Below are 24,516 nucleotides of genomic sequence, written 5' to 3'. Positions count from 1 at the left end.
TCATAAATATGTAAAAACATCATTATTACACAGGAGTTTAAAATAAGATTTCACGGCTTCCTCTTCCACTTCCTGTCATCTCTCTGGACTGGTGTTTATGTGCCGTATCGTTCAGCAGCAGTGTGATTTATTTCTGTTTTATCTCAACCCGTGAACCACTTCTCCTTTGTTTCTGTAAACTAAGCTTCACTTTCTGTCTCCACAGTCGACCCCTGTCTGTAAAAAACACCTTTGGAAGCAGCACAAGATGTAAGTGTGTCTATGTTCTGCATAAACGTTGTGGGGAAGTAAAATCCAGTTTTATAAACCTGTTAAAACAACTCTTCTTAAAGCATTTTCAGAAGAAATGTTAAACCTTTTAAGGCCTTTTAAGGTGGAAATCAGCTCCTGTACTAAATTCAAGTAGTTGCTTTTCATCCATGACGATAATGTGGAAAAACATTTAAACACTAAAATTTCCTCCCATGATTCTTTGCCTTAGTGCAGCCTGTTTGGTGTTTCATCATTTCCCTTTCACTTCTAATATTATTGATTATTATTCTTATTATTATAGCGATGATTTTCCCCTTTAAATCAATAGGAGCTTAGACTTCTCCTTTATGCTTCATGAGGCCGGTCTCCTTTTAAATGTCCTCCTTAAAAGGCCGACCATGAATTAAACTGTGCTTTGTTTTAGAGAATAGGCATCTTTTTCAGATATTTAAATAGATATTTATTTACATTTAGCCTGTTTGAGTTGAGAAACAGGATTAATGGATCAATAAACCCCATCCTCACCAGCTTTTCATGTTCTTCTTCACTTAGCTGTATTTTTTTTATTATTTTACAGTAAAGTTTCTCTGCGTTTGAGTGGCTTCAGCCACTAAACAACACAATAAGACGAAATAAATGATAAAACCTTTTATTGATCCCACAGTAATAAGAATAATAATAATAATAATCCATTTTATTTATAACGCACTTTACATTTGGAGGTACAAAAGAAACACAAGACATTTAAAAAGCTATAGAGTTAAAGAACGCAGCCTAAAAAAACAACACAAAAGCAGATAAAAGCAGATGAAACAAGATAAAAGCAGATGAAACAAGATAAAAGCAGATGAAACAAGATAAAAGCAGATAACACAAGATAAAAGCAGATGAAACAAGATAAAAGCAGATGAAACAAGATAAAAGCAGATGAAACAAGATAAAAGCAGATAACACAAGATAAAAGCAGATGAAACAAGATAAAAGCAGATGAAACAAGATAAAAGCAGATAACACAAGATAAAAGCAGATAACACAAGATAAAAGCAGATGAAACAAGATAAAAGCAGATAACACAAGATAAAAGCAGATGAAACAAGATAAAAGCAGATAACACAAGATAAAAGCAGATGAAACAAGATAAAAGCAGATAACACAAGATAAAAGCAGATGAAACAAGATAAAAGCAGATAACACAAGATAAAAGCAGATGAAACAAGATAAAAGCAGATAACACAAGATAAAAGCAGATGAAACAAGATAAAAGCAGATAACACAAGATAAAAGCAGATGAAACAAGATAAAAGCAGATGAAACAAGATAAAAGCAGATAACACAAGATAAAAGCAGATGAAACAAGATAAAAGCAGATAACACAAGATAAAAGCAGATGAAACAAGATAAAAGCAGATGAAACAAGATAAAAGCAGATGAAACAAGATAAAAGCAGATAACACAAGATAAAAGCAGATGAAACAAGATAAAAGCAGATGAAACAAGATAAAAGCAGATAACACAAGATAAAAGCAGATGAAACAAGATAAAAGCAGATAACACAAGATAAAAGCAGATGAAACAAGATAAAAGCAGATGAAACAAGATAAAAGCAGATGAAACAAGATAAAAGCAGATAACACAAGATAAAAGCAGATGAAACAAGATAAAAGCAGATGAAACAAGATAAAAGCAGATAAAACAAGATAAAAGTTCACTGTTGCTGCAGCTCAAAGGACATAAAGACATAAAGCACACAGTTATGGACAGAAGGTTAAATGAACATGATATATCCAGAAACAGAAACCTTGTTTACACAGTGATACAGTAATGATGAAGAACAGCAGGGTGGGATGGAAACATGGAGGAAAACAAGGTGGGCATCACATGCAGCTCCACCTCCATGCAGCACTGCTGAATGTTTGAAGCCGAACTGGTTCCTCTCCTCCAGCCAAAGCCGCCCACACCAGGACGCCCGCCGCCGCCTCCTCCCCGAGCTCCCTGCAGCGTTCCCGCAGCGACGTGGACGTCAACGCCGCCGCCACCGCCACCGCCCGCACCAGGATGCCCGCCGTGCCCTCTGCCGCGACGGCGCCGGCGGCTTCGCCCTTCAGCTCGGCCTCGGCGCTCCCCCCTGGATCCTACGCCTCACTGGGTAAAGAAAGTCTTTGCATTTGAGCATATTTATCTTGTGTCTTCTAGACAAAACCACGGAGCACACAGGCCGTCTGCACACTCTCAGAAGCTTTAATACACTTTTATTTTACCTGAACTGTTTTCATATATATATATATATATATATATATATACACACACACACACACACACACACACACACACACACACTAACCTACAGGTTCTCCTACAGCTCGGACAATAAAAAGTTCCCCATCAGAAAGAAATCAGCCAAAATGGAGATTTTCAGAAAACAAACCTCATTCTCAGTTTCATCTGCAGCTTCATCCTAGTTCTTCTTCATGAGACAAAAAGTCCACAGACCTTTTTTCTCTGCACACGTGGAGCATTTTGTCCTTAATATCGTTGATGTGAAATGTCCCAGTTAGATTATTAAATATCTTTTCAGTGATTCATACTTTTACTCTGAAATCTCCTCAAACAAAAGAGACTCTAGGTTCTGTCTCTCCCTCAAATCCGGCCAAAAGATTCTACTTATTGGTGCTAAACTAACTCTAGATGCCCTGAACTGCAGATCTTGTGACCGGGTTCAGAAGTTCACCGTCATATTTTCATCATTTCATTTACTTGGACACAAAAACGCAATCATTCAATTATTCGCAGCTATTCTGGAAAACATTAGAAGCTCGTCTGCGTCCAAAAACAGGCTGTTTATGATTATTAGAGACGACAGCCTCACCCCAGCCGTTCCCCACATCTAAAGCCTAACCTCCCGACCCTTGTTGTGTCTCCCCCGCCCCCGTCAGACGGCTCGTGGTCTGTTAACGCAGACGGTAAGCTCCTCGCTGTGTGTCTCCCTCCCCCATCAGTGCTCGTCGTCTGTGCATGGACTGTCTGCGCATGGCGTGCTCTGACTTTGTTCCCACACCTGTCAAAGTGTGTCGTAGAAACCGGAGTGCAGGTGAGTTAGATGTTCGTCCGGAGAAGCTGGAGAAACTGAAGGAAGTGTTTGTCTCTGCTGTTGCAAAAGATGAGGCAAAGTGTACGTCCTCTACGTCTGAGCGTCCTGAGGAGAGAAGGTTTTACCCCGAAAAGACACCCTCCATTCTCACCTCACAAAACATCCTCCTTCTTCTTCTTCTTCTTCTTCTTCTTCCTCCAGCCGGTGCGTCCACGCCACCAAATCCAAGCTGCCGCCTCAACGTAAAAAGTCAAAACTCCCTCGGTTTGTCTGTTCTGGGCTTCTGTAGAAACACGGCGGCCTTCGTAGTGGACGCATTTGGTTCTCCAGTCTTTTCTGTTTGTTTTGGGATGGCAGGTGGTCCTAAAAAAAAAATAAAATAAAGCACTACATTACCCATGAGCCTCAGCTAAGTCGTACTGTAGCTTCAAATGAAAGATTCAGCTGCACACTCTGATCCGGTTTCTTCTCTCACGGGGTTTAACTGGTCGTTTCTGGCGACGTGAATGTGTCTGTGTGTCCTGTGGTGTGGTCTGCACGCTGTACGTCCATCCAGTCTGTCTGTCTGTGCTGTTTATTTAAAGTGGACTGGACAAGTACAAGTCGTTCATTTATCTTCTGAGTGAAGTTAATCCAAACCTTCCAACCAGTCAGAAGCCAGAGGTGACAGCCGGCTAGTCCAAAGTGCTTCGGAGAAGATGTCTTAAATATGGAAACAAAAAATATGGGATCTGCTTGAGTCAGGATTCTACGGCGGCTCGTCTTCACGCCAGCGGATCGTGAGGCGGCCATCTTTGTCATTCCTTAAGAGTGGCTCCTAAGTTATTGTGGCATCCCATCAGGCTCGTAGAATCGCTGACTTACTAACAGCGAGGGCAGTAAGTCATGTTAGCTGGTCCATTTTCCCTCTTTAACCTTTACAGTCCACATCCAGCTGAGAAACATGGACGGGTCTGTTTAAAAACACATCAGCTTTTATGTTTTACAGCATCATTATTTAAATGGTATAATTATTAAAACTCCCCACACAGTCTGATCTAACAGAGCGAGCGTGTTGTGATGAAATGACTTGTGTTGTTTCTGTCTTCCATCTCTCACTGGTCCCTGTTTCATGTTTCATGTCTCTCTTCACGGCCTCCTGTCAACACGTTCACTGTTTCTGCATGACGGGTGTCTAGAAAACGTTTCTGCTGCGTCCACTGTTTCCCCTCATCGCTCCGTCTTCCTGTGCTCCGCCTCTCCAGGTCGAGTTCGGACCAGGAGAACGAGTTCGGGAAACGGCCCGTCCGTGACGGACAGCCGTGGACGGAGCCGAGGGAAGGTCGTCTCCCAGTCCCAGCGTGAGTCTCCTCTTAGCGCCGGGTCCTGGGAGCGTTTGCACCAGACTCAACTCATTTAAACCCAAACTCTAGAGACGAAAAATGGTTTGATATATAAATAAAACACAACACTGGGGAGCAGTTGGCTACAGACAGATGATAATAATAATAATGATGTTAAATAATGTGTCATGTTCACAAAACATAAAGGAAGAAACAGAAAAGTCAGTTGATGTAAATGCTGTAGTTACAGCTCACATCCTCACCTTCCTCTTCACTAAACCTCCCTCTGTGCTTCAGCCGGCAGTCGGTCAGGTTCTCCCGGCCGCCTGCTGAGCTCCACCTACGGCAGGATCCCGAGGCCGACCATGGGCACCGCCGCCGCCGCCGCCGCCACCGCAGCCGGCACCTCCGCCGGCCTGACCGACAAGAGCCGGCCCCGAGGCCACCGCAGCCAGGGCTGCAGCCGGGAGACCAGCCCCACCAGATCAGCCGCGGGTAAGGAGGGCCGGTAACATAACCCCGTAGAAAGAAATAGACCTGACGTAGCTAAAGATCAGGACGACACGCTCAGGGTTTCTGACTCCAGCTGAAACATCAGGTCAGCGTCACAAACGACAGACAGGATTCATTCTTTTTGCAGCAGCTTTGTTATCGGTGCTGCAGGTTGATTAGCCCATTAAACTGCCATTGATTAGGCTCTGGGGAAACCTTTCTGTTCTATCAAACCTCCGTCGCTCTCTGCTCCTAAAAATGAGCCTCACTCAGAAACAGTTCAGATCTCCTCTGGAGGTTCACAGATCTTTAGATCCACTGTTGTTCTGGATCAACATGTTCTCTGTCTTTCTTTAGATCCACTGTTGTTAGATCCACTGGATCAACATGTTCTCTGTCTCTCTTTAGTCTCCTCTGATGAACAACATGTCTGAAGTCTTTTCTCACTCATTCTGCTTCACTGACTTCTGGAACCTTCTAGCTGAGGTTGGACACATTTTAGGGACATGAAGAAGAAGAAGGTCCTCCAAGAGATGACTAGTGAAACAGAAATGTTAGTAGAAGTGGCTCGATGAAGGCCTGTCGACCGTCAGCAGCGAGCTGGACGTTTAAACGTTATTCCCTCTTGAGGTCGTCCTGTTCCTGTTCCTTCTCCTCGTACTAACACTGAACCTGCTGCCTCCCTGAGTCTCTCTCTCTCCCCTCTCTCCCGCCTGACTAACCGTCTCCGCAGAGCTTCAGGTGTGTCGCTGTCTGGCTGAATGTGCTCTGAGCTAAACTCTCCCCCTGCGCTGCTGTCTGTCTGTCTCTCTGTCTGTCTGTCTGTCTGCCTGCCTGCCGTGCTCCTCCAGCCCGGAGCCGAATCCCCCGGCCGAGCATGAGTCAGGGCTGCAGCCGCGAAACCAGTCGCGAGAGCAGCCGCGACACCAGCCCCGCCAGGGGTTTCTCCCCCCTGGGTGAGTATGGCCCCCCCCCGAAGCCTCCTCTCTTTGCACACCACAGCTCATAGAAGAAGAGAAGAAGAAAACTAGCTGAGTCCCTTCCACACATGCAGCGCTGGTCTGAGCGAGTGGGCGTTTTCTCCACTCTGATTATATTATGTTATATTATATTATTTATATTATATTATATTATATTATATTATATTATATTATATTATATTATATTATATTATATTATATTATATTATATTATTTTATATTATATTATTTTATTCTATTCTATTCTATTCTATTCTATTCTATTCTATTCTATTTAATTTAATTTAATTTAATTTAATTTAATTTAATTTAATTTAATTTAATTTAATTTAATTTAATTTATTTTATTTTATTTTATTTTATTTTATTTTATTTTATTTTATATTATATTATATTATATTATATTATTTAATTTTATATTATATTATATTATATTATTTATATTATATTATATTATATTATATTATATTATATTATATTATATTATTTTATTTTATTCTATTCTATTCTATTTTATATTATATTATATTATATTATATTATATTATTTATATTATGTTATGTTATGTTATTATTTTATGTTATTATTTTATGTTATGTTATATAATATTATATAATATTATATAATATTATATTATATTATATTATATTATATTATATTATATTATATTATATTATATTATATTATATTATATTATATTATATTATATTATTAATATAATAATTATATTATGTGTGAAGAAGTGGATCAGGTCTCTTTAGACGTGGATCAGGTCTCTGTACAGACCTGTAACCGTACTGTGTCGTCCATCAGGTGAGAACACGTCTGACTCGCTGCTACATGTGTGAAAGGGAAGCTCACAGGAAATCACATGTAACACGTCACCTCCTTCCTGTCTGTGTGCATGCTCTCTTCTCTAATCTCCTAATCCAGCCTGTATTAGAGGTGTAACGGTGCCAAAACTCGCCGTAAAAACCGCCGAAATCCTCCAATAATCCGGTAACTGGTGTTTGTAATCTATAGATAATATCTCCATCAGCCAGACTCCATTGTAAAATTCACTGTTTCTGGACAAACGTACTGCAGGAGGCCCGTTACCTCGATACCCTCCGAGGGTCCTCAGTAAAATACGCTCCGCCGTCGGTCGGCTCCGACTGAAGCCGTTCACCAGAAACACCTTCGATTTGTGCCGCGGTCAAACGGCACGACGTCCGGACCGGACCAGAGGCAGAAAAATGAGCAGAAGCTAAAAAATGTGAAAGTTAAAGTAGAGGTTTGGTCCCCGTGACTCTTCCTGTTCCTCTGCAGCAGCAACGACGGCTGCTGGATTGGTGCATTTTTCAAAATAAAACACCAAAAATATAATTTCTCTTTCCTCCCTTTTCTTCTGCTACACATATAAACCAGGCCACCGTTACACCCCTAATAGTGATATTAGAGCAGGTGTGTGTTCATCTATCTAACTTTACGTCCTCCCCCAGCGACTCGCCGCCACTCCCGCTCCACCAGCGCCCTCTCCTCCGCAGAGTGCTACTCAGGTGACCTCACAGGAAGCAGATCCTCCCGCTCAGCCGGATAACTCCCTCCTCCGCTGTGCGCAGTTACCCGGCTGACTGAGGGGTCTCCCTGCATGGCCCCAGTCCACCGCTGGGCTCAGAGCGGGAAACAATCAGCAGCCAAACACTTTTGTTTCGGTCACACTGGCGGTTTCCCACTTTGGTTCGCACCCTGCAGCTTGTTGTCAGACGATTGATTCGCTGTGAAGAGTTTGTCTTTTCTTTTTTTGCGCTGCAGGACTTTTATTTTGCAGCTTCATGACAATCATTTTCATGCTGTGTTTGACCCCTTTTTCTTTCTACTTTTCGCATCTGATGTTCATTTCTTTTCTGCGCTCTGCTTAGGTTTGTTGTCGTCACTAAAAGCTGTGCTGCAGCCTCCTCTCTTTGGGTTGGGACACCTGAATTCATGTGTTTTTGGTAGTAGAAGCCAAATACAGTATTTGTAATAATAATCGTGTAAAAGGTAGACGAAGCCCAACCTAAACAATGACGTTATGACCTCACTCCTAATGCTTCTATTTAGGAGTGAACACTGAGTTTTGTTCCTTTTATTATTATTCTTTGCTCCATGTTAATTGCCTGTTGCCGACCTGCACCTTCACGCCCGCTCAGAGGATTTTAATCTCGTCCTCCTCTTGACCCGTCCGACCCGCCGTGTGGTCGACCTTTTCTTTTCCAGACCGGCTGGCCCATCAGGCTCGGATCTCGGCCTCCGTCAACGCCATGAGGATCCTCAACACGGGCACCGACGTTGAGGCTGCGGTCGCCGACGCTCTGGTGAGCTTCTTCGTCTTTTATAGACCAGAAAAAACAGAATAACTTTTCCTTAAATAACCTAAAAGCGAAGGATCTGCAGTAACTCCCTCTGTCTTTTCCCTCCTGGAATATTTCAGCTCTTAGGAGACTCGAGGAGTAAGGTACACTGACGCCTCACCTGACGCAGAGTTGCACCTTTCTGTCGCTGCACGCACTGCATGAGCATCGAAGGTCCCATACTGTGCTAATTCACTAAAGGTTTACTAAAAGATGGAGTCTCACATATTTATGTTGACGAGACATTAGAAGTGCCTTTAGCAGAATATGGGGCCTTTAAACAAACTTTTCCATCCCAAACATGGAAGCGTGAGCAGGTTGGGCCGCAGGGCTGGAGGATAGACCGACCCATCGGTCTGCTTACTAGCTGATGTCATGAGGCGACAGGCGGAGGAGGTCTCCTCTCTTAAAGCCAAACAACTAATCGTACCTTCTGCAAAGTCCCTGTAGTTTTAACCTCCCTCTCAGTCTGGCTGAGGTGAAAGTTAGTAGTCTGACGTCCAGTGTTCAGCGCTTCCAAACATCTAAAAACTGACCTCATCCACCATCTTCCACCTGCATGGCTTTGCCTGTGTAGCTGCATGGTAGAAGCCGTAGATTCACGCCGACGTGCTCTGTAAACACTCTCTCTCTCTCCTTCGGCTCAGCGGCGGCCGGTGAGGCGGCGCTTCGAGTCGCCGGGAATGTACTCGGACGACGACGCCAACAGCGACGCCTCCAGCGCCTGCTCCGAGCGCTCCTACAGCTCCCGCAACGGCGGCATGGCGCCGCACTACCTGCGGCAGACGGAGGACGTGGCCGAGGTGCTGAACCACTGCGCCAGCGCCAACTGGTCTGAGAGGAAGGAGGGACTGCTGGGGCTGCAGAACCTGCTCAAGAGCCAGAGGACGCTCAGGTGTCACATTCACTGTTTTATCCTGCAGTGCAGATGAACAGTATGAAGCAACAGTATAAAATGTGTCCTTCTGTATCTGTTATGTTAAAAATAGTCGCTAACAAGGAGCTGATGGGGTGATTTTAGTCAATAACTCCAGAAAAAGAGACTTTTGTCTTCTGCAGATACTTAAAAAGTCTTAAAAATGTGTCCTGGATTCTTTAGAAGAGGGTTTAAAAGTGCAAATGGTGAATAACTGATCTATAAATAACAGCTTCATTTGTATATAAATAGTTTAGATTCCACATAAGAAGCAGCCGGACATGATAATGGATTTAATGTTCTTAATGTGGAAGAAGAAAACCTTAAATATCTTTAACTTCAGGTCTTTTTGTCAGAGAAATAGTTGATTCCTCCGCTGGTCCAGGTTTTTACTGTGTAAACGACGTGATGAATGACGCTGCTTGTGTTCTCTGTCAGCCGTGTGGAGCTGAAGAGGCTCTGCGAGATCTTCACCAGGATGTTTGCAGACCCTCACAGCAAGGTGAGAGAGGCCCACCTTTAGAAAAAACATTATGTTAAGTATTCGCCATATTTAGAATGTTTTCACACACATTGCCGTCAGATGAGAAATTAATTAAGCTTTTCTCTCCCTCCTGTCGACACCAGACTCCACTGATAAAACCAGTGATTTTACCTCGCAGAACACACAGTTCACTGTGCTGCTGCCGCCTCGATTAGTGAACTAACATGTTAGTTTGGAGTCTGCACTAACCGTGTGAAACACCAAAGTCACACAATAACACAAATAAACTAACAGATGGAGGCAGCAGCAGACCAGCAGCTCCTGCGTTTCTGTGAGGTAAAATTACTGCTTTTGTCAATGGAGTCTGGTGGCTTTGATTAAAGGATGTAACGGCTTCAGTTCCCAGTCAGAAAGGGCTGTGTGATGACAAGTTAAAGTGGTGAAAATATCCTAAATATAGAACTGATGTTCTCTCTTCATGCTGGGCTGAAGAAGACTGTAAACGAGCAAACAGCTCTTTCTGCTCCACCAGACTCCACTGACAAAAACAGCAATTTTACTTCCCAGAACACAGGAGTTGGCAGAGCAGTTGCTTTGACTTTGGTGTTTTAACCTTCTAGTCTGGATCTGAACTAACCCTTCAAAACACCAAAGTCGCACAATAACACAAAGAAACTAATCGATGAGGGCAGCGGTAGACCAGCAAAGTCCTGTGCTCTGCGTGGTAAAATTGCTGTTTTTGTCAATGGAGTCTGGTGGAGCAGAGCAGCTTTAGGTCCTGTCTAACGGCAATTTTTTAGGATTTATGCTTGTACCTGCTTTTGGTTGCAGCAGGTGGTAAATGTGCTGAATTCAGAACTAACTGCAGGACAAACTAACAGAGTGTGTGTTTTTTTTTTGTTGCATGCCTCCTCGCTGCTGTGGACTCTAACAAACACCAGAGAGTAAGTGTTTACTCACCGTACTCACCGCTCACCTGTCCGGTCAGCAGCACTGAGCGATCACACACCTGAAACAGGAATCAGACTGTTCCCTCGCTCCCTCTCGCAGGTCTTCAGCATGTTCCTGGAGACTCTGGTGGACTTCATCACACTGCACCGGGACGACCTGCAGGACTGGCTCTTCGTCCTGCTCACTCAGCTGCTGAAGAAGATGGGCGCCGACCTGCTGGGCTCCGTCCAGGCCAAAGTCCAGAAGGCCCTGGACGTCACCAGGTGGGCAGCCGGGTCTAAACCTGAATCCTTTAACACAGATCTGTAGCTGAGAGAGACCTGGAAGATCCTTTTGGTTTAACCACAAACAGCCGTTATATCGCTCTCTGCACACACACCAGACTACATTCACTAAAACAGGGATTTTAGCTCACAGGACACAGGAGCTGCTGGTCTGCTGCTGCCTTGATTGGTTAGTTTATTGGTGTTATTATGTGTTACGCAAATATTTTGTTGGATCTGAACTAACAGTTTGCAACACAGAAGTCACACAATAACACAAACAAACTAACTGATCGAGGCAGCAGCAGACCAGCAGCTCTGATGTAAATGTATGGTTTTTGTCAATGGAGTCTGGTACTGAGCCTTTTTAGATTTAAATGAAACTAACAGAGTGTTTGAATGGAGTCTGGTGTGTTGAGGTGTCTGTTGAGGTCTATAAATAACAGCCGTTATATCGCTCTTCTCAAATGTGCCAGACTCCATTGAGAAAAATAGTAATTTTACCTTGCAGAACACCAGAGTAGCTGGTCTATTTCAGTCACACAAGTCACACAATAACACCAACAAACGAACTGATGGAGGCAGCCTTAAGCCAAGGTAAAATTACTGTTTTTCTCAATGGAGTCTGGTGTTGTATCACTCTCTTCAAACCACCAGACTCCATTGAGAAAAACACAAATTTTATTATTTTTTAAAATGTTTTATAGATAGAAAATAGAACCTGTTTCCACTTATTTACTCATGTCAGCCGTGCGTGTTGTGCCTGTGACAGAAAGTCCATTTACCTGTTTCACGGCGTGTCAGTATATTAACGTGTCAAAGATTAAAGAGGTGTATTTCCTCTCTCTCTGCAGAGAGTCCTTCCCGTACGAGCAGCAGTTCAACATCCTGATGCGTTTCATCGTGGATCAGACGCAGACGCCCAACCTGAAGGTGAAGGTGGCCATCCTGCGCTACATCGAGGCCCTCGCCCGCCAGATGGACCCGGCCGACTTCGTCAACTCCAGCGAGACGCGCCTCGCCGTCTCGCGCATCATCACCTGGACCACCGAGCCCAAGAGCTCCGACGTCCGCAAGGTAGGAGGGCGAGGCGTCGCAGTGCCACGTCCATTCCCCCTCAGAGCTCCTCTTTGCTTCTCCTCTCTTTTAATTTACGTCATAATGTTTCTTTATTTATTTCTTTAGTTGTTCTTTGTTTCATTTTTTGTTTTCACGCCTTGATTTTTTTATTTTTTTTACCGCCATTTCTCGTCCACCACACCCCCAGACCCTTCATAACTGGGCAGGGGAGGATTTCTCAGGCCGACCCAGCACCGTGGCCTCTCTGCCTGGGGAGGGCAACCTGGAGGAGAGGTGCAAGCAGGTAGAATCTCCTTCAAACAGCATGACCAGAGTTTATAACCTCCTCTAACCCAGCCGGAGAAGCACCTGACACGGGGCGCGTCGTGTGAACGCTTTCAACACTAACCGCTCTTAAAGGAGAACTTCTGTATTTTTAACCCTGGGTCCTGTCTGTACATATCCTGGTGTCTGAATGGCTGGTATTGGTCCGGTCTTCAAACACACCAGACTCCATTGCCAAAAACAGTCATTTTACCCTGCAGATCATGGGAGTCATGCCTTGATCTGTTAGTTTGTTTGTGTTATTGTGTGTTACACAATATGGATCTGGACTAATCAGGTAAAGCACCCAAATCACAAAACAACACAAACAAACTAACTTAATGGAGGCAGCAGTAGAGCAGCAACTGCTGTGTAAAATTAATGCTTTTATCAATGGAGTCTGGTGGCTTTGCAGAGAAGTGCTCAGAGTGTTGTTCTAAGTGTGGACAGCATCATGGAAAGGATCCCTACAGAGAGAGACCTGGAAGATCCTTTAGGTTTAACCACAAACAGCACACACACCAGACTACATTCACTAAAACAGGGATTTTAGCTCACAGAATACAGGAGCTGCTGCTCTGCTGCTGCCTCCATCAGTCAGTGTGTTTGTGTTGTTTTGTGGCTCTGATGCTTTAGACGGTCAGTTCTGATCCAACACAACATTTGAATCACACACAGTAACACAAACACACTGACTGATGGAGGCAGCAGCAGAGCAGCAGCTCCTGTGTCCTGTGAGCTAAAATCCCTGCTTTAGTGAATGTAGTCTGGTGTGTGTGCAGAGAGCGATATAACGCCATTCAGACAGCAGAATGTGCACAAACAGGACCCAGGGTTAAAAATACTGTCGTTCTCCTTTTAAATCGAGCTTCAGAATCATGTTTTTGTTCCGTTTCGTGGCTGTAAGATGAGGAAAATGGACAGTAGGTGGTGCAGTTTGTCCCGGCAGCAGGTTTTAACTGCATCTGCAGTCTGTGCATGAGGGCGCTGAATTTAACATCTGATTTATCTTAAAGAGGAGTTGGGCTCCTTCCAGCTTTTGCTTTATTTACTTTTTAGCTTTGGACGGACGTGCTGCATGTTCACTGCAACAAATGTCATTTACTCTCATTTTCACCTTCCAGGTTCGCTTCTTCTTCTCTTCTTCTTGTTTCCTCAGGGATGATTTTAGGTTTGAGCCCCAGTTCGCCCGTCTTATTCAGCACAATCATTGCTCTTTTCATCGATCAATACATCCGTTTTTAAGTCGTTTTAGTGTCATTTGCCTTTGTGAGGCTTAAAAATAGATAAATAAATAGAAAAAGGAGACAAATAAACAGCAGCTGTACAGTAAACACACAAGATAAAAAATATAAGAAGAAGAAAACTGAAAACAATTTCAAGAAATAAAACAGAACAACTGATGTTTCATCAGAGCTAAAGTGTTTGGATGTTATTTTTTATTTACAATTATAATTATTTAATTTTAATATAATCTTTAATCTTTTCTAATTTAAACCTTAAAACGTTACAAACACATTAATGTAACATGAAACCTCACACAAGTGATTCACAGTGAAATTATTACATTTGGCTTTAAATATTGAAGGTGACATTTTTACTGATTATCCTTAAAATCACTGAAAGGCAAACAGATGAGGAGGGAAAGGGAGAGGAGGAAGACGAGGGAGGAGAGGGAGAGGAAGAAGAGGAGGGAGGAATAAGGATGGAAGGAGGAAAATGAGGGAAAACAAAAGTATCAAGTGGAAAAGGAAAAAGGGAAAGAAGCAACAGAAGAGGAGACAGAATACAGAAGAAAGGATGAAGATGGAGGAGCAGAGAGAAAGAAAAGGAAGGAAGGAGATAGTGACCACTGTGTGTGTGTGTGTGTGTGTGTGTGTGTGTACCTGTGTGTACCTGTGTGTACCTGTGTGTACCTGTGCAGGCGGCCCAGGTGGTGCTGATCGCTCTGTTCGAGCTGAACACTCCAGAGTTCACCATGCTGCTCGGCGCTCTGCCCAAAACCTTCCAGGACGGCACCACCAAGCTGCTGCACAACCACCTGAGGAACGCCAGCGCCAACAGCGGCGTCGGCATGGTAACGCACACACACACGGGACAGCGTTCACAGACTCTTTTTTTAAATTCTTCTTTTCTTCAGTTTGTTCTCCGTTTTTGTCTGTTTTTTGTCCTCAAAGCCATTTTTAGTACAAGTTTTTAAAAACTGTTCATATTCTCTCCTTGATTTAGTGAAAGAAATGAAGGTTTGTTAGTTGTTGAGTTAAAACTGATCACTTAGTGAATGAATCAGTCACCTGCAGATCATGACTGTGCTTTGATTTATGATTATTTATTATCAATTATGGAGTAAAAATGTCTGCATCACAGATTTATAGAAATCCAGGAGCACTGCATGAAAATGAAACGATACTTAAGAATACTAGAAAAAGCCAAAATAGAAATAAAGAGCGTGTATGTAAGAGTGATAACAGTTATTGTGTTGATGTGTCCTGCCCCCCCCCCCTGCAGGCGTCCCCCAGCAGCTCCGCAGGCCGGACGCCGCCGCGGCAACCCAGCAGCCGCAGCAGCCCGCTGACCTCCCCCACCAACTGCTCCCACGGCGGGCTCTCCCCCAGGTGGGTCGGCCGGGCGCCGCCTCCAGCACACCGACCGAAACATTCACACAGCTCCTTTATGGCGCTTCTCCATATCAGAACCCTGTTTGGTTTTTACCCAATTTAAAGCTCATCGCCATCGCGGCCGCAGTCATTTGACCTCCAGCAGCAGAGAAAGACTTTAAATCAGAAATCTGCCGTTTCCACCTGAGCTGCGCCGAAACCAGCCGGTTCAAAGGTCACTCAGCTAGAATAAAGACGTCACACTGCAGAAGAGTTCGGCACAAACTGGAAAGATTTTGTCTAAATTCTCCTATTTTTTGGCTTAACGCTGGTCTGACATCAGCTGGTTTAGAGACTTTAGTCTAACTTTATGTAATTCGTCACACACAGTTTCAACATTTCTTTATTTGCCACCAGTGGATTAATATGCTTCAGTGCAACAAATCTGATAAAAACAACTAAAAATGAACGAGAGCAGCAATAAATAAGAGATAAATAGATGATTTATGTCGCAGCATTCAGACAGAAGAGCTTGAACACAACAAAAACAGGACACAGAAATTTAGTCTGACAGCTTGTGTGTTTGTGCCACATTTTAATTGCTAAATTTGCCTTAAATCTAATGAAATAGTGGATAAAAAGGTCTTAAATTGAGATTAAAACCTCTTAAAGAACAATAAGAAGTGATAAAGACTCAGTAAAGACTTCAGGTACCATTTAAAAGGTGCGTTAATACCTGAACCCACATCAGTACAGGTGTGATACAGGGTCTCTGCAGGTGGCTCAGTGGATTTAACCCTTAAGGTGTTAATCAGGCACACCGCCATTTTGGAAAATGGTCGCTGGGTCACATGACTCCAGCAGGAAGTTTAGCAGCTGTCACTTCTGGAGTTAAATTCAGGGATACAGCTGTACAGGTGTGTGACACCTGTGGGCTCTTATGGGTTAAATGAGAGAAGGTCTTCATAGCGCTAACAGCTAGCTTAGCTTAGCTTAGCTTAGCTTAGCTTTAGCTTATTTCATGATTGTGGTGTCAGTTCTCCACCCGTCTGACTACTAACACTGACTGAGAACAGTGCTTCCTCTTCTCACATCTCTACCCTCTCTCTGGGCTGCTCTCCTCCTCCTCTTCCTCCTCTTCCTCCTCCTCCTCCTCCTCTTCCTCCCCGGCTGGTTGCAGTCGCCTGTGGGGTTGGAGCGCAGACGGGCTCTCCAAGTTCCCTCCTCCACCTTTCCCTTCTCCTCTTCCTCCACCCGCTGCCCACTCCTCCCACAAGGCAGTGCGGCGAGCTTACTCACCCAGGTAACCCCATCCCTTTTCTCCTCCTCCTCCTCCTCCTCCTCCTCTTCCTCCTTGCTGTCAAGGGGTTTCACAGTAACATCCAGTGAAATACCACAGTTAACAATCACATTTGGATTGATTAGTTTTTCCTGTCCTGTGAAACCCCTGAGAGTCACCAGCACCCTCGCCGTCCCTTCCTTTGGTTTCCCACGTGTCTCTACGTGTGCTCCATTCACCCGTTGGTCAGTGTCCTGTTTCCTCGTCATGGACCAAACGTTTCAGAAACCACTTCCTGAAGAAGAAAGAAAAGACAGTGGATTTGATGGAAGTAAAGTCAGGTGTGGTTTCAGCAGAAAGTTGGTCCATGTCCTCCGTCATTGTTCACCAAAGCAGTGCTGATCCAGGACTGCAGCTGTCCCACGTCGTCTTGGATCACCACAGGAACCATCACGCTCCCTCAGGGATCAGTTTTTAAAGCAGAACCAGCTCTGGTGTGACCCTCTCTCTCTCTCTCTCCCTCTCTCTCTCTCTCTCTCTCTCTCTCTCTCTCTGGCAGCATGCTGGAGTACGACAGCGAGAACCTGAACTCGGAGGAGATCTACAGCTCCCTGCGCGGCGTCACCGAGGCCATCCAGAACTTCAGCTTCCGCAGCCAAGAGGACCTGGTGGAGCCGCTGAGACGAGACGGCAAGAGGGACGGCACGGTGAGGGCGAGCGGGGCGCGGTGCTCTATCAGACTAGAGGGCGCCGCTTCACCGTGGCACTATCAGACATGTGGGGTGACGTCAGTTAGATATTCTGGAAGCGTCCCTTTATGGCTGTTTCCCTGAATTTAACTCCAGAAGTGACAGCTGCTGAACTTCCTGCTGCAGTCATGTGACCCAGCAACCATTTTCCATAATGGCGGTGTGCCTGATTAACACCTGCGGCACAGCTTTTGTTATTTAAAGGTGATTTCAGACAGTTTAACAGCTCTAATCCTGTCCTGGATTATATTAAACTGTCCTGACTGCATCTTAGGGAAAAGTTCATGTGAAACATCTTTGAAAAATAAATGCTGTGACACAAATTTAACATTTCAGATCTCAGAAATAAGGTGAGAAATGTGTTCCTGTGCTCCTTTTAGTCTGTTTTATATCCCCCATGACTTGACTGAAAGCAGAAAAGGGTTCTTAAGGATGAAAAAACAGATTTTTCACAGGAGATTTTGTTAAAAACCAGGAATCTCTCACTGTTCCCAAGACTAGATAGATAGAAGACGAGCTTCCTTTGGGATCTTCTGTTATCTTCCAGTGAAAACACCTTCAGCCTCCCGCTCATGTTTATTTCCTTTAAGCTAAGTGAAAATACAAACGACCTTTAATCAGTCTATATGCTGTTGTCATGGCGATGTCTCCAGCCCGGAGTCGGGGCGTCCTCAGACGGCGACGTGGTCGGCGGAGGTCGCACGGCCCTGGACAACAAGACGTCGCTGCTGAACACGCCGTCGCCGCGCTCCTTCGCCGGCCCGCGCTTCCGAGAGTACAACCCGTACAACTACACGGACGGCGTCGGCACGCTGGACAAAGCCGCCCTGAAGGAGGCGCTGTACGAGGACGCCGTGGAGCGAGACGGTGAGCCCGCGGTCACGGCCGCTCACGGAGTTCAGCTTTTTCTAGCGCCGTCTTTGTCGCCTCTTTGACCTGAACCCGTTTCTCCGCAGGCTGCCGACAAGAATGCGTCGAAAACAAGATCATGAACCCCAAAAGCTTCCCAGGTGAAGACAGGTTACATCTCAGAGCTGTTTTCCACAGGAGGAAGCTTCAGTCTGACATTAGGGTCAACTTTTAAAACACAGAGACAAGAATCAGCTCCTGCCTGTCGAGGCTCCAGAAGTCAGTAAAGCAGAATCAGTGAGAAAATCCAGGAATCAGACATGTTGTTCATCAGAGGAGACTAAAGAGAGACAGAGAACATGTTGATCCAGAACAACAGAGACACTATAGACCTCCACTACACACTGACACACTGACTAACTAACACACACACACACTATAGACCTCCACTACACACTGACACACTGACTAACTAGCACACACACACTATAGACCTCCACTACACACTGACACACTGACTAACTAACACACACACACACTATAGACCTCCACTACACACTGACACACTGACTAACTAGCACACACACACTATAGACCTCCACTACACACTGACACACTGACTAACTAGCACACACACACTATAGACCTCCACTACACACTGACACACTGACTAACTAACACACACACACTATAGACCTCCACTACACACTGACACACTGACTAACTAACACACACACACTATAGACCTCCACTACACACTAACACACTGACTAACTAACACACACACACACTATAGACCTCCACTACACACTAACACACTGACTAACTAACACACACACACTATAGACCTCCACTACACACTGACACACTGACTAACTAACACACACACACTATAGACCTCCACTACACACTGACACACTGACTAACTAGCACACACACACTATAGACCTCCACTACACACTGACACACTGACTAACTAACACACACACACACTATAGACCTCCACTACACACTAACACACTGACTAACTAACACACACACACTATAGACCTCCACTACACACTGACACACTGACTAACTAACACACACACACTATAGACCTCCACTACACACTAACACACTGACTAACTAGCACACACACACTATAGACCTCCACTACACACTAACACACTGACTAACTAACACACACACACACTATAGACCTCCACTACACACTAACACACTGACTAACTAACACACACACACTATAGACCTCCACTACACACTGACACACTGACTAACTAACACACACACACTATAGACCTCCACTACACACTAACACACTGACTAACTAACACACACACACACACTATAGACCTCCACTACACACTGACACACTGACTAACTAGCACACACACACTATAGACCTCCACTACACACTGACACACTGACTAACTAGCACACACACACACTATAGACCTCCACTACACACTGACACACTGACTAACTAACACACACACACTATAGACCTCCACTACACACTGACACACTGACTAACTAACACACACACACTATAGACCTCCACTACACACTAACACACTGACTAACTAACACACACACACACACTATAGACCTCCACTACACACTGACACACTGACTAACTAGCACACACACACTATAGACCTCCACTACACACTAACACACTGACTAACTAGCACACACACACACTATAGACCTCCACTACACACTAACACACTGACTAACTAACACACACACACACACTATAGACCTCCACTACACACTGACACACTGACTAACTAGCACACACACACACTATAGACCTCCACTACACACTGACACACTGACTAACTAGCACACACACACACTATAGACCTCCACTACACACTAACACACTGACTAACTAACACACACACACACACTATAGACCTCCACTACACACTGACACACTGACTAACTAGCACACACACACACTATAGACCTCCACTACACACTGACACACTGACTAACTAGCACACACACACTATAGACCTCCACTACACACTGACACACTGACTAACTAGCACACACACACACACTATAGACCTCCACTACACACTAACACACTGACTAACTAGCACACACACACACTATAGACCTCCACTACACACTGACACACTGACTAACTAGCACACACACACTATAGACCTCCACTACACACTAACACACTGACTAACTAACACACACACACTATAGACCTCCACTACACACTGACACACTGACTAACTAACACACACACACTATAGACCTCCACTACACACTGACACACTGACTAACTAACACACACACACTATAGACCTCCACTACACACTAACACACTGACTAACTAGCACACACACACTATAGACCTCCACTACACACTAACACACTGACTAACTAGCACACACACACACTATAGACCTCCACTACACACTAACACACTGACTAACTAGCACACACACACTATAGACCTCCACTACACACTGACACACTGACTAACTAACACACACACACTATAGACCTCCACTACACACTAACACACTGACTAACTAACACACACACACTATAGACCTCCACTACACACTGACACACTGACTAACTAACACACACACACACTATAGACCTCCACTACACACTGACTAACTAACACACACACACTATAGACCTCCACTAACCTGCTGTGCTCTGTGCAGCGGTTCCTGCCGAGCAGCTGGAGCTGGTCGGGCAGCTGCTGAAGGAGCTCTCCCAGGGCCAGGCGGGCGAGCGGGGCCCCGAGGAGCGGCGGGGGACCCTGCTGGAGCTGCTGAAGGTGGCCCGGGAGGACAGCCTGGTGGTGTGGGAGGAGCACTTCAAGACCATGCTGCTGCTGCTGCTGGAGACGCTGGGAGACAAAGACGTAGGGCCTCCACCTCTGACCTCTGAAGTCCTTTATGAGCTTCAAATGTGTGGAAAAGCTTGTGAACGTGACGCTGAACCCTCTCGTCTCTCCCAGCACACCATCCGGGCGCTGGCCCTGCGAGTCCTGAAGGAGATCCTGAGGAACCAGCCGGCACGCTTCAAGAACTACGCCGAGCTGACCATCATGAAGACGCTGGAGGCTCACAAAGACTCGCACAAGGAGGTGAGCGTCGCCAAACTTTATTTATAGAGCACGACGAGCGACGAAGCTGCAGATAAGTGAGAAAATAAAGCATGAGTGAACGCAGTGGATAGTGAAAATTATACTGTAATAATATAAAGACCAGCAGCAATCAGTAAACATGAATTAAAAACTATTAAAAATAATAATGTAAAATTATTCAGGCCAGTAGCTGACTAATAATAATAATAATAATATTAATAATGATGATAAATAAGACCTGTGAGTAAATACTATGTAAAGAATGAAATAAAATAAAAAAATAAAAATTATATGAATAATATTAATAGAAACACTAATAATAATAATAATAATATTGTTGTAAAAAAGATATGTGAGTTAAAACCAATAAAAGAAGTAATACAATAAAAATATCAATTAAAATATTGAGATAATAGTAAGTAAGGTGCATGAATTAAAAACCAGCAGAAGAAGAGAGAATAAAATAATAATAAAACTTCTTTCCTCTCTGAATCATCACACCTGACGCCACGTCGTCCTCCTCTCTCCTGATTGGTCGCTGCAGGTGGTGCGTGCGGCGGAGGAGGCGGCCTCCACGCTGGCGGCCTCCATCCACCCGGAGCAGTGCATCAAGGTCCTGTGTCCCATCGTGCAGACGGCGGACTACCCCATCAACCTGGCCGCCATCAAGATGCAGACGAGGGCCATCGAACGCATCACCAAGGAGCCGCTCCACCTGCTGCTGTCGGACATCATCCCGGGACTCCTGCAGGTGAGGCCCCCCCCACACACACACACACACACACCTGTGCTCACGCTCCTTATCCGACCGGTGCTCACCTCTCACTCTGCGCCGTCTGCTGCCGCAGGGCTACGACAACACGGAGAGCAGCGTGAGGAAGGCCAGCGTCTTCTGCCTGGTGGCCATCTACTCTGTGATCGGGGAGGAGCTGAAGCCGTACCTGGCCCAGCTGACCGGCAGCAAGGTATCAATACTTTAAATAATACTTTAATACTTTAAATAATACTTAATACTTTAAATAATACTTTAATACTTTAAATAATACTTTAAATAATACTTAATACTTTAAATGATTTATAAGCAGCAGGTTTAAAAGAGAAAAGAGTTTTTTGGATGATTGATCACAAAACTGACAGAATTTAAGATAAAAAGGTCTTAAAATGCCTTAAAATCCACATTAACTATTAAAAGGCCTTAAAAAGTACTAAAGATCTTAAACATCGAAGAATATTTACACTTAAAAAGAACTTTTAATGAAAGTTAAACGTCTGTTCGCTCCGTCTGGAGGAGCTAGCCCGTTAGCTGGCCCGTTGGCTGGACCGTTAGCTGGCCCGTTGGCTGGACCGTTAGCTGGACCGTTAGCTGGCCCGTTGGCTGGACCGTTAGCTGGCCCGTTGGCTGGACCGTTGACTGGCCCGTTAGCTGGCCTGTTAGCTGGACCGTTGACTGGACCGTTAGCTGGACCGTTAGCTGGACCGTTGACTGGCCCGTTAGCTGGCCTGTTAGCTGGACCGTTGACTGGACCGTTAGCTGGCCTGTTAGCTGGACCGTTGACTGGCCCGTTAGCTGGCCCGTTAGCTGGCCCGTTGGCTGGCCCGTTAGCTGGCCCGTTAGCTGGCCTGTTAGCTGGACCGTTAGCTGGACCGTTAGCTGGCCCGTTGGCTGGCCCGTTAGCTGGCCCGTTAGCTGGCCTGTTAGCTGGACCGTTGACTGGCCCGTTAGCTGGCCCGTTAGCTGGACCGTTGGCTGGCCCGTTAGCGAACCTGCAGACTTTACGTTCCTCCGTGACTTTAACTGTTTCTGCTCCCGTTCAGCCGTTAACCTCCGCTGTTTCAGAGCGAGACGCTCTTCAGATTTAAACTATAAAACAGAAGAACAGTAACACAGAGCTTTAAATTCATTTAAATTAAGCACAAATATAATTTACTCACACTGAAAAATGTTAGTGTTAATACGCCTTTATTTTCACATTTCCTCTTTATTTACTGTAAAATTGGCCTTAAGTCTTCTTAGAGTCCTAAAGAGCCTTAGATTCTTGGTCGTATCTCTAACTCCGCCTCCCTCCCACAGATGAAGCTGCTCAACCTGTACATCAAGAGGGCGCAGACGTCCACCAGCAACAGCAGCAGCTCCTCTGATATCTCCTCCTACTAACGCCTCAGCACCCTGTGAGCTTTCAGAAGGTCCCCACGTCTTCACCTTCCTCCTCTCGCTGCAGTCATGAGCCTTAAAAAATGCCTCCTCCTCCTCCTCCTCCTCCTCCTCCTCCTCCTCCTCCTCCGAGCGCCGTCTTAATCTGATAGAAGCCCCGAGGTGAGTTTGAAGCGGCGCTCAGTGTTTGTACCACGTCGGCTCCTCGTCTGCGCTCAGTGTTTTGCTTTGACACATCAAACCTTGTTGTATATTGAATGTAAAGAGCTTCCTGAACTCCTCATGGCTCCCGAGGCGTCCACCTCCACGGCGCTGGGACGCGTTCCAGCTCCAACATGTTGGTGGAGAAAGTCTGAATCCAAACAGCGCTGAGCTTTGATTTTTCAAAGATGGCCGACGCCTTTTAAGGAGCGCAGTGATTAACGAAACGTGAAACCCACCTTCGTTTACATTGAAGGATCATTTGGCTGGCCAATGATTTGAAGCACTAAAGTTTTATTCTGGGCCCAACGACCAGCAGAAGAAGGTGTGAAGACTTCATTTATGCAACACTTATCAGTTTAATTCCCATTTCAGAGGCTGAAATAGACAATAAACTTTATAAAATCCTACTTCCTGTTTGTCCGCTCGGCGTAAAATAAAGATTTTGAGCATTTTCTTTCTGCCTGGACTGAAAAAAGTAAAGTTGGATGTGTTTTTGCACAGGGAGGACTGAGTGATTAACAGAAACCTGAAGAGATTTAAAAGAGATTTTAGTTCTAATTTACTGTAATAAACCCACATATATATATATATATGAAACACATTATGAATACTGACTAATATCTCAGTAAAAAAGGCTTCAAATTGTTTATAATTCAGTAGAAAATACAGAAAATGTGACTTCAGGCTTCAGCAACAAGCAGCTGATTCTAGTTTCTCCGTCTTGTGACATAATTTGAGTGCATGTGATTAAAAACAGTTAAAGTTTTCAGTCTTTAGGAGCTTTGACTGTCATTTACCAGTAAAACCAGCGGGACCAAACACGTCCACTCTCTTTTTAAAACGGTTTGTGATTCCTCTCCACTTTTTAATCCATCAGTCCAAAAGGTAGAAAGTCCAAAATCTTTCATTTACATTTAAATTAATGTTTTTTAGATTTTCTATTATTGAATTTTAACGGGAAATTGAACTGATAAGCGTCACACGGACCTGATTTATGATTTATATATGTATTTAAAATCAGAGACTTTTAGAAAACTAGAATGAACC

The 24,516-nt window shown here is 44.6% G+C and overlaps 1 protein-coding gene across 1 annotated transcript in view; it reads left to right on the top strand.

Moving 5' to 3' along the window:
* LOC139223937 (CLIP-associating protein 1-like) overlaps nt 1–24,033 on the top strand; it is a 45,683-nt gene extending 21,650 nt beyond the window's left edge. The window contains exons 17-38 of the mRNA XM_070855941.1: nt 206–249; nt 2,195–2,398; nt 4,585–4,680; nt 4,960–5,157; nt 6,006–6,110; nt 7,616–7,672; nt 8,373–8,470; nt 9,154–9,401; nt 9,861–9,924; nt 10,957–11,120; nt 11,975–12,197; nt 12,388–12,483; nt 14,428–14,580; nt 15,012–15,118; nt 16,939–17,086; nt 17,782–17,995; nt 18,085–18,138; nt 20,686–20,888; nt 20,985–21,113; nt 21,658–21,864; nt 21,962–22,078; nt 23,185–24,033. Of these exons, the coding sequence (XP_070712042.1) occupies nt 206–249; nt 2,195–2,398; nt 4,585–4,680; nt 4,960–5,157; nt 6,006–6,110; nt 7,616–7,672; nt 8,373–8,470; nt 9,154–9,401; nt 9,861–9,924; nt 10,957–11,120; nt 11,975–12,197; nt 12,388–12,483; nt 14,428–14,580; nt 15,012–15,118; nt 16,939–17,086; nt 17,782–17,995; nt 18,085–18,138; nt 20,686–20,888; nt 20,985–21,113; nt 21,658–21,864; nt 21,962–22,078; nt 23,185–23,268 (3,013 nt within the window). The 3' untranslated portion in view covers nt 23,269–24,033. The remainder of the gene's footprint in view (nt 1–205; nt 250–2,194; nt 2,399–4,584; nt 4,681–4,959; nt 5,158–6,005; nt 6,111–7,615; nt 7,673–8,372; nt 8,471–9,153; nt 9,402–9,860; nt 9,925–10,956; nt 11,121–11,974; nt 12,198–12,387; nt 12,484–14,427; nt 14,581–15,011; nt 15,119–16,938; nt 17,087–17,781; nt 17,996–18,084; nt 18,139–20,685; nt 20,889–20,984; nt 21,114–21,657; nt 21,865–21,961; nt 22,079–23,184) is intronic.
* Nucleotides 24,034–24,516: the final 483 nt, after the last annotated feature.

This window comes from Pempheris klunzingeri, chromosome 24 (assembly GCF_042242105.1).
Source record: "Pempheris klunzingeri isolate RE-2024b chromosome 24, fPemKlu1.hap1, whole genome shotgun sequence".
Taxonomy (NCBI): domain Eukaryota; kingdom Metazoa; phylum Chordata; class Actinopteri; order Acropomatiformes; family Pempheridae; genus Pempheris; species Pempheris klunzingeri.
Note: the sequence above shows the minus strand (reverse complement) of the source record. Positions and strands in the feature narration are given on the sequence as shown.